This window comes from Ictalurus furcatus, chromosome 6, assembly GCF_023375685.1.
Source record: "Ictalurus furcatus strain D&B chromosome 6, Billie_1.0, whole genome shotgun sequence".
NCBI lineage: Eukaryota > Metazoa > Chordata > Actinopteri > Siluriformes > Ictaluridae > Ictalurus > Ictalurus furcatus.
In genome coordinates, this window is record NC_071260.1 from 31,524,056 (window position 1) to 31,538,332 (window position 14,277).

At 40.4% G+C, this 14,277-nt stretch overlaps 1 protein-coding gene across 1 annotated transcript; it reads left to right on the forward strand.

The window, feature by feature from the left end:
• Positions 1-7,954: 7,954 nt before the first annotated feature.
• On the forward strand, positions 7,955-11,871 carry LOC128609389 (potassium voltage-gated channel subfamily E member 2). The gene is made up of 2 exons (XM_053627926.1): positions 7,955-8,099; positions 11,299-11,871. The coding sequence occupies exon 2, from the start codon at positions 11,299-11,301 to the stop codon at positions 11,671-11,673; it is 375 nt and encodes a 124-aa protein (XP_053483901.1). The 5' UTR covers positions 7,955-8,099; the 3' UTR covers positions 11,674-11,871.
• Positions 11,872-14,277: the final 2,406 nt, after the last annotated feature.

Here is a 14,277-nt window from a genome sequence, read left to right on the forward strand (position 1 = left end):
TTGTGTTGTGTTGTGTTATGTTATGCTGTGTTGTGTTGTGTTGTGTTGTGTTGTGTTGTGTTGTGTTGTGTTGTGTTGTGTTATGCTGTGTTGTGTTGTGTTATGTTATGCTGTGTTATGTTATGCTGTGTTATGTTGTGTTGTGTTATGCTGTGTTATGTTATGTTGTGTTATGTTGTGTTATGCTGTGTTGTGTTGTGTTGTGTTATGTTATGCTGTGTTGTGTTGTGTTGTGTTGTGTTGTGTTGTGTTGTGTTGTGTTGTGTTGTGTTGTGTTATGCTGTGTTGTGTTGTGTTATGTTATGCTGTGTTATGTTATGCTGTGTTATGTTGTGTTGTGTTATGCTGTGTTATGTTATGTTGTGTTATGTTGTGTTATGCTGTGTTGTGTTGTGTTGTGTTATGTTATGCTGTGTTGTGTTGTGTTGTGTTATGTTGTGTTGTGTTATTTGTTTGTTTAATTTTAATTTGTCTGCTCTGTTTGCACTAGAGGGACTTTTGTTTATGTTATGTTTATATTTTTGTATTTAATAAATGAACATTCAGTAATTTACCGTTTCCAGGTTAAGAAAGTAAATTCTTTCTGAAATTGTACCTGCTTAGACGGAAGTGAAACAGACAACGTCTACAGGATAATTGTGGCAGGTTCTCCAAGATGATCAGAGCAACTGATTTCCATATCAAAAGGCATGACCGTGTACACAAGAGAATTTATGCCGTTTTAAACGAACATTTAATAAATGTATTTGATGCTTTTATAATATTTTTTAAAATATCGATAAGCAGCTTTGCATTTTCCTGAAGTCTTAAAGCTCATATGTAGCACCACAGTGACGGTCAGAACGCTGGATCGAAAACACAATAGTCTTGAAACCTCTGTTTTAATACGTCTTTCTGTGCATGCATGTTCGCACAATATGTGTACTTAGGTATTGGATATCATGATGGCAGGTTTACTGTCACAACATCTGTCACATTATATCTCCACAAACACACACACACGCATACGCACGCCAGAGGAAAGGAGATGTCGTTTCAGATTAGCTTGGGCTCCTGGATTTGTATTTGGGGATGTTTTTGGACAAGACACAGAAGGGCTCTGGTGAGGCTCTCTGCATTCCTGCTTGAATATAAACAGCTTTTTGGAGCAGTCTGATTTCCCAGTGGGTTTTGTGGGCAGTGGCAGATTTCTTATTTCTTGTGACCTCTTCCTAGTTCCTCTGTTTATCACAGAAAACAACAATTATTTCCAGTTCTATAATAACTCCACCTACTGTATTATCATTGCAAGAATGAAACACTTCGCATTCTATTCACTATACATTTATATATATGTCCCTTGCATTATTTCATGAGGTGAGATTTCTTAGCTAGATTTTTTTTTTTTTTTTTTTTTTTTCCCAGAAGGTAAAACAGCAGATGACAGAAGGGAATTCCTGTTGCACAACAATGTCTTTCAGCTTGTTATTCAGCTAGGTGGCATATTTTTGCTCTGGGGAATACAGTCTTGGACACCGTTCAAGTTTCATTTAAGACAAATCATCACTGAGGTTCACTGGTTGGGGTTTAAAAATCTTTGTAGTTGAAATAGCAACTCGGGAGTTGCAGAAGTTTAACGGTCAGTCAAGTGATTTCATAACCTTATTACTGCACATGACTCGTTTTAGTCATCCTTGCTTAATATAACTAAATGTTGAATAAATGTGCATCTACACAATCAGTGATGGGCGTATTTACTGCAGTTACTGGATAATCATGGCAAAAGCTCATTTCATTTCTCTTCTCTTTTTTTTTTGCGATGGTGGAACAGGTTCTGAAACCTTGTATGAGAGGTTCTTGTACTGCAGCTTTCGATACGGTGAAAATAACTCACGAATTGTGTTGCATGTTTTTGTCCCTTTGGCGCTTGTAAACATACTGGCCTACAAATAATATCGTTGTCTCGAACAGATTCACTAACCTGTTCTCCAGGACCTGCACAGACTGTCATGCTGAGAATGATAGATGGACTGCAGATAAAATTGCCCACATGTTATAAATATAATGTGGAACATCTTTCCAGTACTCAACATGGCATTTCTTCACCGCCACACGAAGAATGAAATATTTCTTTACATTTTGTACACTTGTACTTTGACCAGAGTTTTATGTGCACAAATGGATTCCCTTAAACTGACTTAATAATCTGTGATGGATTCGCTTCCCATTCATGATGGATTCCCACGTTGTGTCTATGTTCCCAGGATAGGCTCTGGATCCATTAACTGGAACCCTGACCAGGATAAAGCACTTACTCTGGATGTCTTTGACTTTGTTTTATTTTATTTTATTGTCTTTTGTGACTTTGTACTTATTAATATGAACAAGAAAGTATATATTCATAAGTGTAAACAAAGATATTTTTAAATAAATTAATTGACTGCGGGGACCAACACTTTGGTACTTATTAGTACTATTAATACTTTGGGACTATTTCTAGGAATTAATTTGGTTTTTGCAGCATTGCGTTTCAATTTTGGTCCAATCTTGGCAAATCGTCTTCAATTCCCAAGGCTACAATGGTCCTCTGATGAACTTCAAAATCCTCCATAAATAAAGTCAGGAGATTGACTAGGCCATGCAAGCACCTTCACATTTACTCAAGAAACCAGTCTTGAGTCATTCTGGCTGTAGGTTTGGGGTTGTTGTCTTGTTGACATGTTTATCTTCTCCCCAAATTTAGTTTCTTAGCAGTAGATCAAATTATACTCTAATATTTTTATCTATGGGGGTAGTGGTGGCTTGACGGTTAAGGGTCTGAGTTACTGATCAGAAGGTTGGAGGTTCGAGCCCCAGAACTGCCAAGCTGTCTCTGTTGGGCCCTTGAGCAGACCCTTAACCCTCTCTGCTCCAGGGGGCGCTGTATCATGGCTGACCCTGCGCTCTGACCCCAGCTTCCTGGTATGCTGGGATATGTGAATCTCATCTCTCATCAATATCTCTCACCAACTGGAGACTACAGTCTGGAGATTACTGAGGACGGTACCGCTTGAAGTACCATGGAAATAGTTTTGGACGTCAATTCCACATGGACGTTCTCGCTGTGGTTGCTGGGACTACGGTTGCAGCGATGGCCTTGGGACTGCGATTACCACATGCAGTTTTACACTCAGGTCTCCTTTAGTGAACAGTGGACTAGTTCAACAAACAGACTTCATATAAACACCATAATGAGCTTTCTTTTACTCTCACACTATCTGTCGTTACCCAGATGAGGACGGGTTCCCTTCTGAGTCCGGTTCCTCTCAAGGTTTCTTCCTCGTATCATCTCAGGGAGTTTTTCCTCACCACCGTCACCACCGTCTCGCTCAATAGGGATAAATTCACACACTTACAATCTCTATCCTGTGTTTATATGTTTCTGTGACGCTGCTTTGTGACAACGTCCGTTGTAAAAAGCACTATACAAATAAAATTTTATTGAATTGAATTTAATTGCAAAGAAAATAATTTCACTGTGTTGTAATATATATATGACCAATAAAGACTCATTATCATTATCATTATCATTATGTCTTGGTACATTGCTCCATTCATGTTTCCTTCAATGACGTGTAACACCGCAGTACCATTTGCTGAGAAGCATGTCACGATGCTCCCGCCTCTGTACTTCAGTGTCGGTATGGAGTTCTTGGGATTATACACACAACCTTTCTTTCTCCAAACATGATGAGATGAATTCCAAAGAGTTCTATTTTTCTTTTCTCTGACCAGAGTTTGTTTCACAAAAGTGGTGATTAATCTAAATGTTTTAAGATACGCATCTCTGTGCTTTTTGTTTTTAGCAGAAGAGATTTGTATGGGGTGCAGGAATGGAGATAAGTGCAGTGCCTTTCCTTAGTACAGTACTTCCTTATTATTAATAGTCTGAGAGCGTGTTTGGAAACCTTACATGGTGCACTTGTCTGGGGATGATTTAGTTGTGATACCACAAACTTTCCACCTACAGTACATCTTATCAAACAGTTGTACTGACAGGGATATTTAACTATGACTCTTTTAAGAGAATTTTAAGAAGCTCCTTCACTTCCACCACTTTTATGTATATCTTCCCAAGCAGTGTATGCACAATGTATGAATGTACTGTTTGTACGCATTTCTCAGCATCATGTAGGAATAGCATGTCTTTTTTTTCCATCCATCCATCCATCTTCTATACCGCTTTATCCTTTTCAGGGAAACCTGGAGCCTATCCCAGGGAGCATCGGGCACAAGGCGGGGTACACCGTGGACAGGGTGCCAATCCATCGTAGGGCACAATCACATACACACTCACACACCCATTCGTACACTACGGACACTTTGGACATGCCAATCAGCCTACCATGCATGTCTTTGGACAGGGGGAGGAAACCGGAGTACCCGGAGGAAACAGCACGGGGAGAACCTGCAAACTCCACACACACAGGGCCACGGTGGAACGGTGGAACTCGAACCCCCGACCCTGGAGGTGTGAGGCGAACGTGCTAACCACTAAGCCATGCCTTTTTTTTTTCCCTCAAATTATAATATGCAGTTCAAATGGAAGGGAAACTGTTGAACTACTCATCACCTACGTATACGTATGCTCTGCCATTTAGGCTAGATAAAAGGTTTTCAGGCTACTCTCTTGCCACACACCGTCTCTGAAACTGCGTCCCTGAAACTCATAAAGTTTCAGGCGTGGAATAACATTAGAATTTTTGATCAGTCTGAATGAATGAATAAACGAATGTACCTTAACTAACATTGTGACAACAGAAATCATCTGAAGCAATACTTATTCCTTATTTATATTCACTTTAATTCAGCTTATTTATTTGGTCTATTTATGTTAATTGTCTGAATATTTTAAAACAATATTTTCTTTCTTACGGTTATATTCTATTTACAGCCCTAACCATAAACAAGCAGTAAACAGCCTAACAAATATGTTCTCTGATACTTTGAATAAGTCTCCACCTGGTGGTGAAAGTAGTACTAACAAATTCACCAAATCACCTTTTCAAAACTCCACAAACACATGTGTTTTCCTCTAGAAGATTCTGTGTATACTTGACATACTAAATATTTTTTAGTTACTGTCCTTTAGTTGATCGTGTACGCAGACTATTATTGATACAATTCAGTCATTTTTTTATTCACTCTTTCCATGGCATGGAACATTGAACAGTACTGCATTGTAGAAAAGAACATCTTATCCACTGACTCACACGGCGAGCTGGAGCTCTGCCAAAACTCATCACTTCAGCCACCAGTCATCTGTAGGGGCATTGGTGGTAATAATGTTCCCAGGAAAAAGAGAAGGCTGGTTTGTGAGCACATGCTGGAAATGGGGCGGTGTGACAGTGAGGGAGTGACACAGTGGTGTATTGGATGGTAAATGATCTGGACTTATATAGGGCTTTTATCCAAAGTGCTTTACACTGTGTCTCATTCACCCATTCACACACACTCACTCACACACACACCAATGGTAGCAGAGCTGCCATGCAAGGCGCTAACTTGCCATCGGGAGCAACTCGGGGTTCAGTGTCTCGCCCAAGGACACTTCGGCATGTGGAGTCACGTGGGCCGGGAATCGAACCGCCAACACTACGATTAGTGGACAACCTGTTCTACAACCTGATCCACTGACGGCCCAGGTAGTTTTACTGCATCACAGCGACCCGGGTTTGATCCTGAACTCGGGTGACTGTCTATGTGTATGTTCTCACCATGTCCATTTGGGGTTTCTCCCAACTCTCGAAAACATGCTAGCAGGTAAATTTCCCCTAAGTGTGAATGAGTGTATGAATGTGTGTGTACTTGGTGCCCTGCAATGAACTAGACTGACCTTTAACCTTCTGTAACTCCTGAGTTGCTATTTCAACTACAAAGATTTTTAAACCCCTGAACACATTCAGGGTGTATCCCTGCAGTGTTCCCAGAATAGGCTCCAAATAGTCTCTGAATCCAATACAACCCTGATCAGGATAAAGTGGTTACTGAACATGAGTGAGAGAGTGATACCCCAAGGCTAAACACAGTAAGATAAATAACAAATCAACTGTAGTTTCAAATGGTGTAGTCAAGGGGATCAGCTGCAAGGATTTAGAAAAAAAGTTCAGTGGTGTCTAAGATCATGGTAAGAGCATGGTACGTGTTCTGAGACCAGGGCAGATCTGTGAGACAATCCACTTCAAGGTGTTACCATGAACATTAGGGAATGTGCAGAGGCTGACCTTGGCTTGGGCACAAATGACACAGGAAATAACAAAGTTGTGGATATCTCTGATCATATATAGTACTTTGGTTGTGGGTGGCCTATGGCAATGGAGGAATGCACCCAGTCATGAAGATGTGGTAGCACATAGTGGCTGGATATTATGGAAGGGTGGGATGACTCTCCTATGCTTCTGTGACTATCGGTGAGCTATATCCCAGGTGATGGCCCTTGAAAGCATTATTCAGGAAGTATAGTTTCTGCAGAGTTAATGCAGGAGAGTGAGCGCATCAGCCTTGGAACCTGGTTGATATGAGATTGAAAACTGAAACAAAGAGAAGAAAACAGCCTATGTAGCTTGTCTGGGAGTAAACTGCTTAACCCTAAAGTGCTTCACGCCAGTGGCTTCATTCCTTTAAACCCATTTTCTTTGCAAAAAGCTCTCTGTTTAGAAGAAGACCAATGGGTGGTGCTTTGGGGAGTTTTCTTGTCATTGGAACAATCTGTCCCTGAGGCATCAATCTCTGTGACGAATAGCAGTGCAGAGTCACGCTGGTTTAGGATGGGAGCAGTGGTGAACATTTTCACAAGTTGTTGGAAGGTTTGATCAGCGTGTGAATTCTAGGCTTGGTTGTGATGGAACAGTAATGGAGATGAAGTCATGATTTCAATTATGGTGCTTCTTATTAGGCTCAAGGGGATGTTCGATACAGGAGAGAAAACATTGTAGGGACCAGATAAGCCCAGAAATGATGGGAAAATTGTGTGAGATGGTAACCAGAAATGAGTGTTTAAATTATAACAGACATACATGATACATGACAGTGACTTTCCAGTGGGTTGGCCATCCAGAGCATGAAAACTTCAGAGGCTAGCTTCAGAGTTCTTTGTATAGGCTCTGGTTAGTAAAGTGTCCTGTTGCTCTTGTAACTGGGCTGCATCCATGATTTGTATCCCAGATCCTGTCGGGAAATTGCATGGGTTTGGATGCAAACTCAGGGTTTTATGTAAAAAAAAAAAGATCTAAAAAGAAACAACCAAAGGGAAGGCAGACATAATCTGCAAACATACTTAGCTAAGCAAGGGCTAAATTGTACACTAAAACAATCTATACTGTAACCAGGCTGGCAGTAGCAGAACGAGGGCTTGGAATAATCATTTGCACGAAGTAGATGTCACAAAGAACTGGAATTTGACGTGTGAATTTGAAGCTTTCTGGTACTTGTGAACAGGGAAGTTGAGTTCAGTCCACTGACTGAGTGACCCAATGTACTAAGCTAGGTGTTTGAACAAATTGTTAGCAATTGTAAGTTGGTTTTGTACTTTAGTCTAATCATTATGAATGCATGAAAACATTTCCAAATTGGGCTGAAGAAATACATGCTTTTGCATGTGGTAGCATTCGAGTAAGAAACGCCATGAGAACCAGATTTACATTACAGTTTGGTCCACAATGAGAATTGTTGTGCAAACTTTAAGAAGAGTTGTGCTAAAAAAATAAATTAAAAAAAATGCTTGTTAGCAACTGTATCGATGTGTAAATGTGTCAAACCTCAGCTATATGGAATACCCCAACCAGAATACAGCACATGAAGACTTATCATCAGCACTTGGCTCTGTAGCTCTTTCTGAGTTTGGAAACTACAGTGTGATTTGTCATTTGTTTTGAGAGAAAATACTGATGCCCTTGAGCAATGATGCCCTTGAGGAATGAGGAGCTGATATGGGTAAGCAGAACACACACACACACACACACACACACACACACACACAATTTAGTTAAATAGTATAAGGTATGAGCGGTAGTGCCTGGTACTTCTGGTACTGTTGATCACTTTGTATTGCACATGAGAACAGCACCGGAACTACGACTAGCGTAAGTTTAACGCTTATTTCTCTATAATGTGATCATAATAATCATTCATGTCCTGTGATTACAGAAAGGACTTACTGCTTTTTCTTACTATTGATGAAAAAGATATTAGTCAAGAATGTCTTAATCAAATTCTGGTGGAATTGTAGTTTAGTAAGGAACCTTTGGGACGCCTTTAAATACAAATAATTCGTTATTTGTATTTATACTATACTAAACTTTGGTCATTTTATCATTATGTAATAATACAATGATCTACTGCCTAGCTGAAAGATTTACATTCTGATAAATACAAAGTGAAGTGTATCTTCTAACAAGCAGGTCGTTTAATTAAAGACACAATGTAGCTCAAGCAGCACAAACTCATCGGATTTGGACTGGTTTACGTTTTCTACCTGTCGAACAATTTTCTTCTTATCAATATTATTATTATTATTGTTATTAATAATAATAATAATAATAATAATAATTACTGTATATTATAATGACTACTGTATTATCACTGCTTCATGTTGCTTTGTTGTAAAATAAAAATATGAATCATTTTGGACTGACATGTTTAACATAATCTAAAATACATGTTTATATAAACTAAGCTATTACAGTGTATCACTACTGCATAATTGACCATTCTTCAAGTAAAATCTTGTAAAAAAAAAAAAAAAAAAAGGAGACTTTTTACACCGGGGCTAAAAAGTAGATCTTAAAAGTACATTACATTACGGTGTTTGGTAGACAGCTTTATCCAGAGTGACTTGCAATTATCTCATTTATACAACTGAGCAGTTGAGGGTTAAGGGCCTTGCTCAAGGGCCCACCAGTGGGAGCTTGGCAGTGCTGGGATTTGAACTCACGACCTTCCGATCAGAATTCCGACGCTCACTCACCTCAAAAGACATCGGTAATACCATTAGGGCAGTATTGCAAGTTAGCTTTTTTTTTTTTTTTTAAATAAACCAGCAGAATAAATTATTACCTGAGTTATATCTAACATACAGGGCCACCTTCAAGTGCACATGAGTCTGATGTTTGATCAGACAGACTGCCATCAAAAGAATTCGAAAAATGATTTGCAGATATTTTGAGAGTCTTTTATCTCTGGAGCCCAAACAAGATTTCTTACAGTGCACATGAACATGTCCCTCTCCTTTAGCTAGAGTTACCCAGCCAAAATGCACAATTTCTGTATGTCGGGGAAAGAGTTGCTCCACTCCGATCTCTTAGCGCTTTGTTTGTGCAGGGCCGCGTTGTGAGCTTTCTCGCTCTAAGGTAGCAAGCTAGCTGGTTAAAACTAGCTACACACAAGCTGTTGTTGAACAGAAAGAACTACTCTGCTTTTATATTTCAGTACACTGATGTGTGTGAAAACTGGAGCATAATAACGTCTGAAACTAGCAGCTCCCACTGTAAATTACTATTACAAGCTAAGTCACAGTAGCTCAGAGGTACATATAAAAACACACAAAAAATCTTTCTTGAGTATGCATGCATAATGTTTGCACAATAATAAACTTAGAAACTACAAGATTGCCTTACTTGTTGGCAGTACTAGTCCTGCACTAATATTGGCACCCTTAGTAAGTATGAGCAAGGAAGGCTGTGAAAAATTGTCTTTATTGTTTAACTTTTTGATCTTTGGTTAAAAAAAATCACAAAAACACTCTGCTCAACAATTATCGGCATCCCTAGGAATTCATATGAGAAAAATATATTTTAAGTATATTCCGATGGATATTTAAAAAAATAATTTTTAGCACACCTGGGGGACTAGGAACAGGAAATTGTTCAACCATGACTTCCTGTTTCACAGGGGTATAAATATGATGTAACACACAAGCCAAATTCCCTTAGTTATTCATAACAATGTTTAAGAACAAGGAATATATGGGAATGGGAAGTGTTTGTGAATGGGAAGAGTCTATAAGAAAATAACACAAGCATTGAAAATGCACATTTCCACCATCAGGGCAATAATTAAGAAGTTCCAGTCAACTGGAAATGTTATGAATCGACCTGGAATTGGACGCGTGTCTATATCGTCTCAACACACTGTGAAGAGGACGGTTCGAGTGGATAAGACATCTCCAAGGATCACAGCTGGAGAACTGCAGAAGTTAATTACGTCTTGGGATCAGAAAGTCTCCAAAACTACAATCCGAAGTCACCTTGTGAAGTCACAAAAAGCCTCTACTTTCATCCAGAAACAAACTCGAGCGTCTTCAGTTTGCCAGACACTACTGGAACTTCAAATGGGATCGGGTTCTATGGTCAGATGAAACCAAAATAGAGCTTTTTGGTAATAAACACCAGAGGAGGTTTTGGACCTCATGTCCACGTACCTCATGTTCATGACAAGTACCTCATGCCCACGGTTAAATATGGTGGTGACTCTTTAATGTTTTGGGACTGTTTTTCTGCCAGAGGACCTGTACATTTTGTTAGGATACATGGCATCATGGACTCTATCAAATATCAACAGATATTAAATGAAAACCTGACCGCCTCTGCCAGAAAGCTTCAAATGGGCCGTGGTTGGATCTTCCAGCAGGACAATGATCCAAAACATACATCAAAATCAACACAAAAATGGTTTACTGACCACAAAATCAAGGTCCTGCCATGACCATCCCAGTCCCCTGACCTGAACCCCATGGAAAACCTGTGGGGTGAACTGAAGAGGAGAGTCCACCAGCATGGACCTCGAAATGTGAAGGATCTGGAGAGGTTCTGTATGGAGGAACACTCTCAGATCCCTCACCATGTATTCTCCAACCTCATCAGGTGTTATAGGAGAAGACTCCGAGCTGTTATCTTGGCAAAGCGACGTAGCACAAAGTATTGACTAAAAGGGTGCCAATAATCATTGCACACCTATATTTAACAAAGATATTTTTTATAAACCCGTGTTGTGTTTGCAATTCTTTGATATCCACGAGAGCAGAGTATTTTTGTGAATTTTATGAACAGAAGATCAAATGGCTAAACAATAAAGACAAATTTTCACAGCCTTCTTTGCTCCTATTTACCAAGGGTGCCAATATGAGTAGAGGGCTCTGTAGCTCCAGGGTAAAACCCAAGGGCGAAAAGTCTAGAGACTCCATTTTCTGTTCCTTTAAATTATAAAGCAGCATCTCACTCCACAGAGACTCACGCCTGTGTTTTTTTTTTCTTTCACCCCTATGCTGTCTTCTTCACTAATTAGATGACAACATCATCTGATTGGTCCAACGTGACCCTCCACCTGCAGGATTCATTAACTCATGCTCTGAATGATTTCCTGAAGCAATGGCAATGGAACAACACACAGGCTGAACGTGACCTAAACGCCCGACTGGCTGAAGAAAACCTCGACAACGTTATCTGGTACCTAGTGGTAATGATCGGGATATTCGGCTTCATTGTCGTGGCCATTCTAGTGAGCACGGTAAAGTCCAAACGCAGGGAGCACTCCAATGACCCCTACCATAAGTACATTGAGGGAGAATGGAGTTCCCAGCCTCAGATTCAAGGATACAACCAGAGCTACGTCATCTCCAACCCAAGCACCAGCACCTTTGATGGACCCGGCTCACCTTGACCTTCACTCTCTGCTTGAAACACGTGTGGATTGATGCATCATCTCTAGCTACTTGATTTCTGTGATTGTATCAATGTCCGTTGACATTAAGCACTAAGTTCAATGATGAAAAATATGGTGATGGTCAAAAGTGATGCATCACTTGGGCTGACATTCTTATATTCATAAACAAATAAAAACAATAACTGTTTTGCAGACATCATGGCTTGATTTCTTCATTATAACAAGTGTACATAATGTGTAGTGCAATGTGCATTTTATCCTCAGTAGAATTGAATCCATCCATCCATCTTCAACCGCTTACTCCTTTTCAGGGTCACGGGTGAACCTGGAGTCTATCCCAGGAAGCATTGGGCACAAGGCGGGGTACACCCTGGACAGGGTGCCAGTCCATCGCAGGGCACAATCACCTACACAATCACACACCCATTCATACACTACGGACACTTTAGACATGCCAATCAGCCTACCATGCATGTCTTTGGACTGGGGGAGGAAACCGGAGTACCCGGAGGAAACCCCCGCAACATGGGGAGAACATGCAAACTCCACACACACAGAGCAGCGGTGGGAATCGAACCCCCGACCCTGGCAGTGTGAAGTGAACATGCTAACCATTAAGCCACCGTGCACCCTGAAATTAGAATAATATTAAAGCAAAATATAGGAGGGCAGAGTGGCTTAGTGGTTAGCACGGTTGCCTCGTGCCTCCAGGATTGGGGGTTTCATTCCTGCTTCCACCCTGTGTGCCACAGACACGCACTGTAGGCTGATTGGCTTTTCAAAATTATCCATAGTGTGTGAATTTGTGTGCAATTTTTGCCCTGCGATAGGTTAACAACCCGTTCAGTGTGTCCCCCGCCTTATGCCCCGAGCTCCCTGGGATAGGCTCCAGGCTCCCTACGATTCCATGTAGGATAAGCGGTATGGAAAATGGATGGATGGATGGATGGATGGATAAAATGAAATAATGTTTGATTCCTTTTGCATTAACTCGTCCGTAAAAAATAGCAAAAATTTCCAAAAGAACTAGATTTCCAAGAAGAATAAGATGTTCTACAACAGATGGCATAACCTCCACAGCACCCTGATCTCAACATCATAGAGACTTGCAGAGACAGAAGCTGGTGAGAGCCATTGAATCATAAAGAAATGTGGATATTTCTCCAAAACGCTTGGATTTCCTACAGTGGATTTCCTTATAAAAACGACACTACAGTGTAACCAAGAGATCTGGTGCGGTTTTAAAGGCGAGATTTGCTTTATTATATTGATTTGCTTTAGCTTTTGCCCTACTTCTGCTCTTTATACTGATTTTTATTCTTCATTTTGTGCCTGAGACTTTTCACAGTATCATATAGCATATCAATCACCATTTAAAGACTGGAATCCAACTAAATGACAGAATATATGCTCAGAGTTATCGGTGTAGTTTCAATGGTAACACCTAGATGGTAAATGGTCTGCACTTATATAGCACTTTTATCCAAAGTGCTTTACACTGTGTCTCATTCACCCATTCATACACTCACGGTAGTGGACCTGCCATGCAAGTCACTAACTTGCCATCACTGAACTTGGGGTTCAGTGTCTTGCCCAAGGACACTTCGGTATGTGGAGTCACGTGGGCCGGGAATCAAACCGCCAACCCTACGATTAGCGGACAACCCGCTCTACCACCTGAACCACAGCCGCCCACAGATGACAATGAGAAGCACTGAGTATCAAGTTTCCTGTGCTACAAATAACCCCAGAAATGTTCATCATGATCACTGACCATATTCATTGGCAAACGATTAAAATAGCTATCATTTTAAGATGGAAAGACCTTAACAAAATATATATATGTATAGAAATTTCAGAACTTTCAGTAACTAGTCATGAAGTCTGGTAATAATACTTTACATTTGCAAACTTCTAAGAATAACGAATCATTATATAATCATATATCGGAAATCTACTGTCTCCATGGCAGAACAATAATGTTTAGTTGCGTTTGCTAAGTTGCAGCTGTCTGGATCAAATCCGGCAGTCTCCTCAGAGGGTTTCTCCAGACTCTGAGGGTCATTGGGGTAAGGCAGCAGGCTTCTTGAGGAATGGATTTATCTGTGTCCAATTAAGGAGCTAATTCGCCAGCTCTCCTGTTTAAATGGTTATTTACGAAGAGAACTCATTCTGTCACTTTATCCGTCTACACACTCTTGTATGCGTGCGTAAAGTTGAAGGCCTCCACTGGTAGAAAGTCCTGTTTGCTAATGACTACTGCGATCAGTAACTTCATTATCAAACTCATCCTGCTCCTCCAGTACGCTGAGATACACATTCTTACACACATCTTACATAATACGCACATATTATTTCTTATTGCATGCACACACACACACACACACACACACACACTGGCACTGAGCAGCTCATTGCCAGGGCTGTGTGCATTTAATTCTGACTACTTTCCAGTGATACCGCAAGTTTATCAAACAGCCATGTTCACCTCATGATAAAATATAATTTGTATAAGCATAGCCAGTGCTCTACATTGTTCCTGCCCCTTGCAGTTTGCAGTTTAGCTGGAGTATTTTTAGCTATGAAACAACTGGGCTCCTA

Coding starts and splice junctions, on each gene's coding strand:
- LOC128609389 (XM_053627926.1), top strand. CDS start 11,299: ATGACAACATCATCTGATTGGTCCAACGTGACCCTCCACCTGCAGGAT.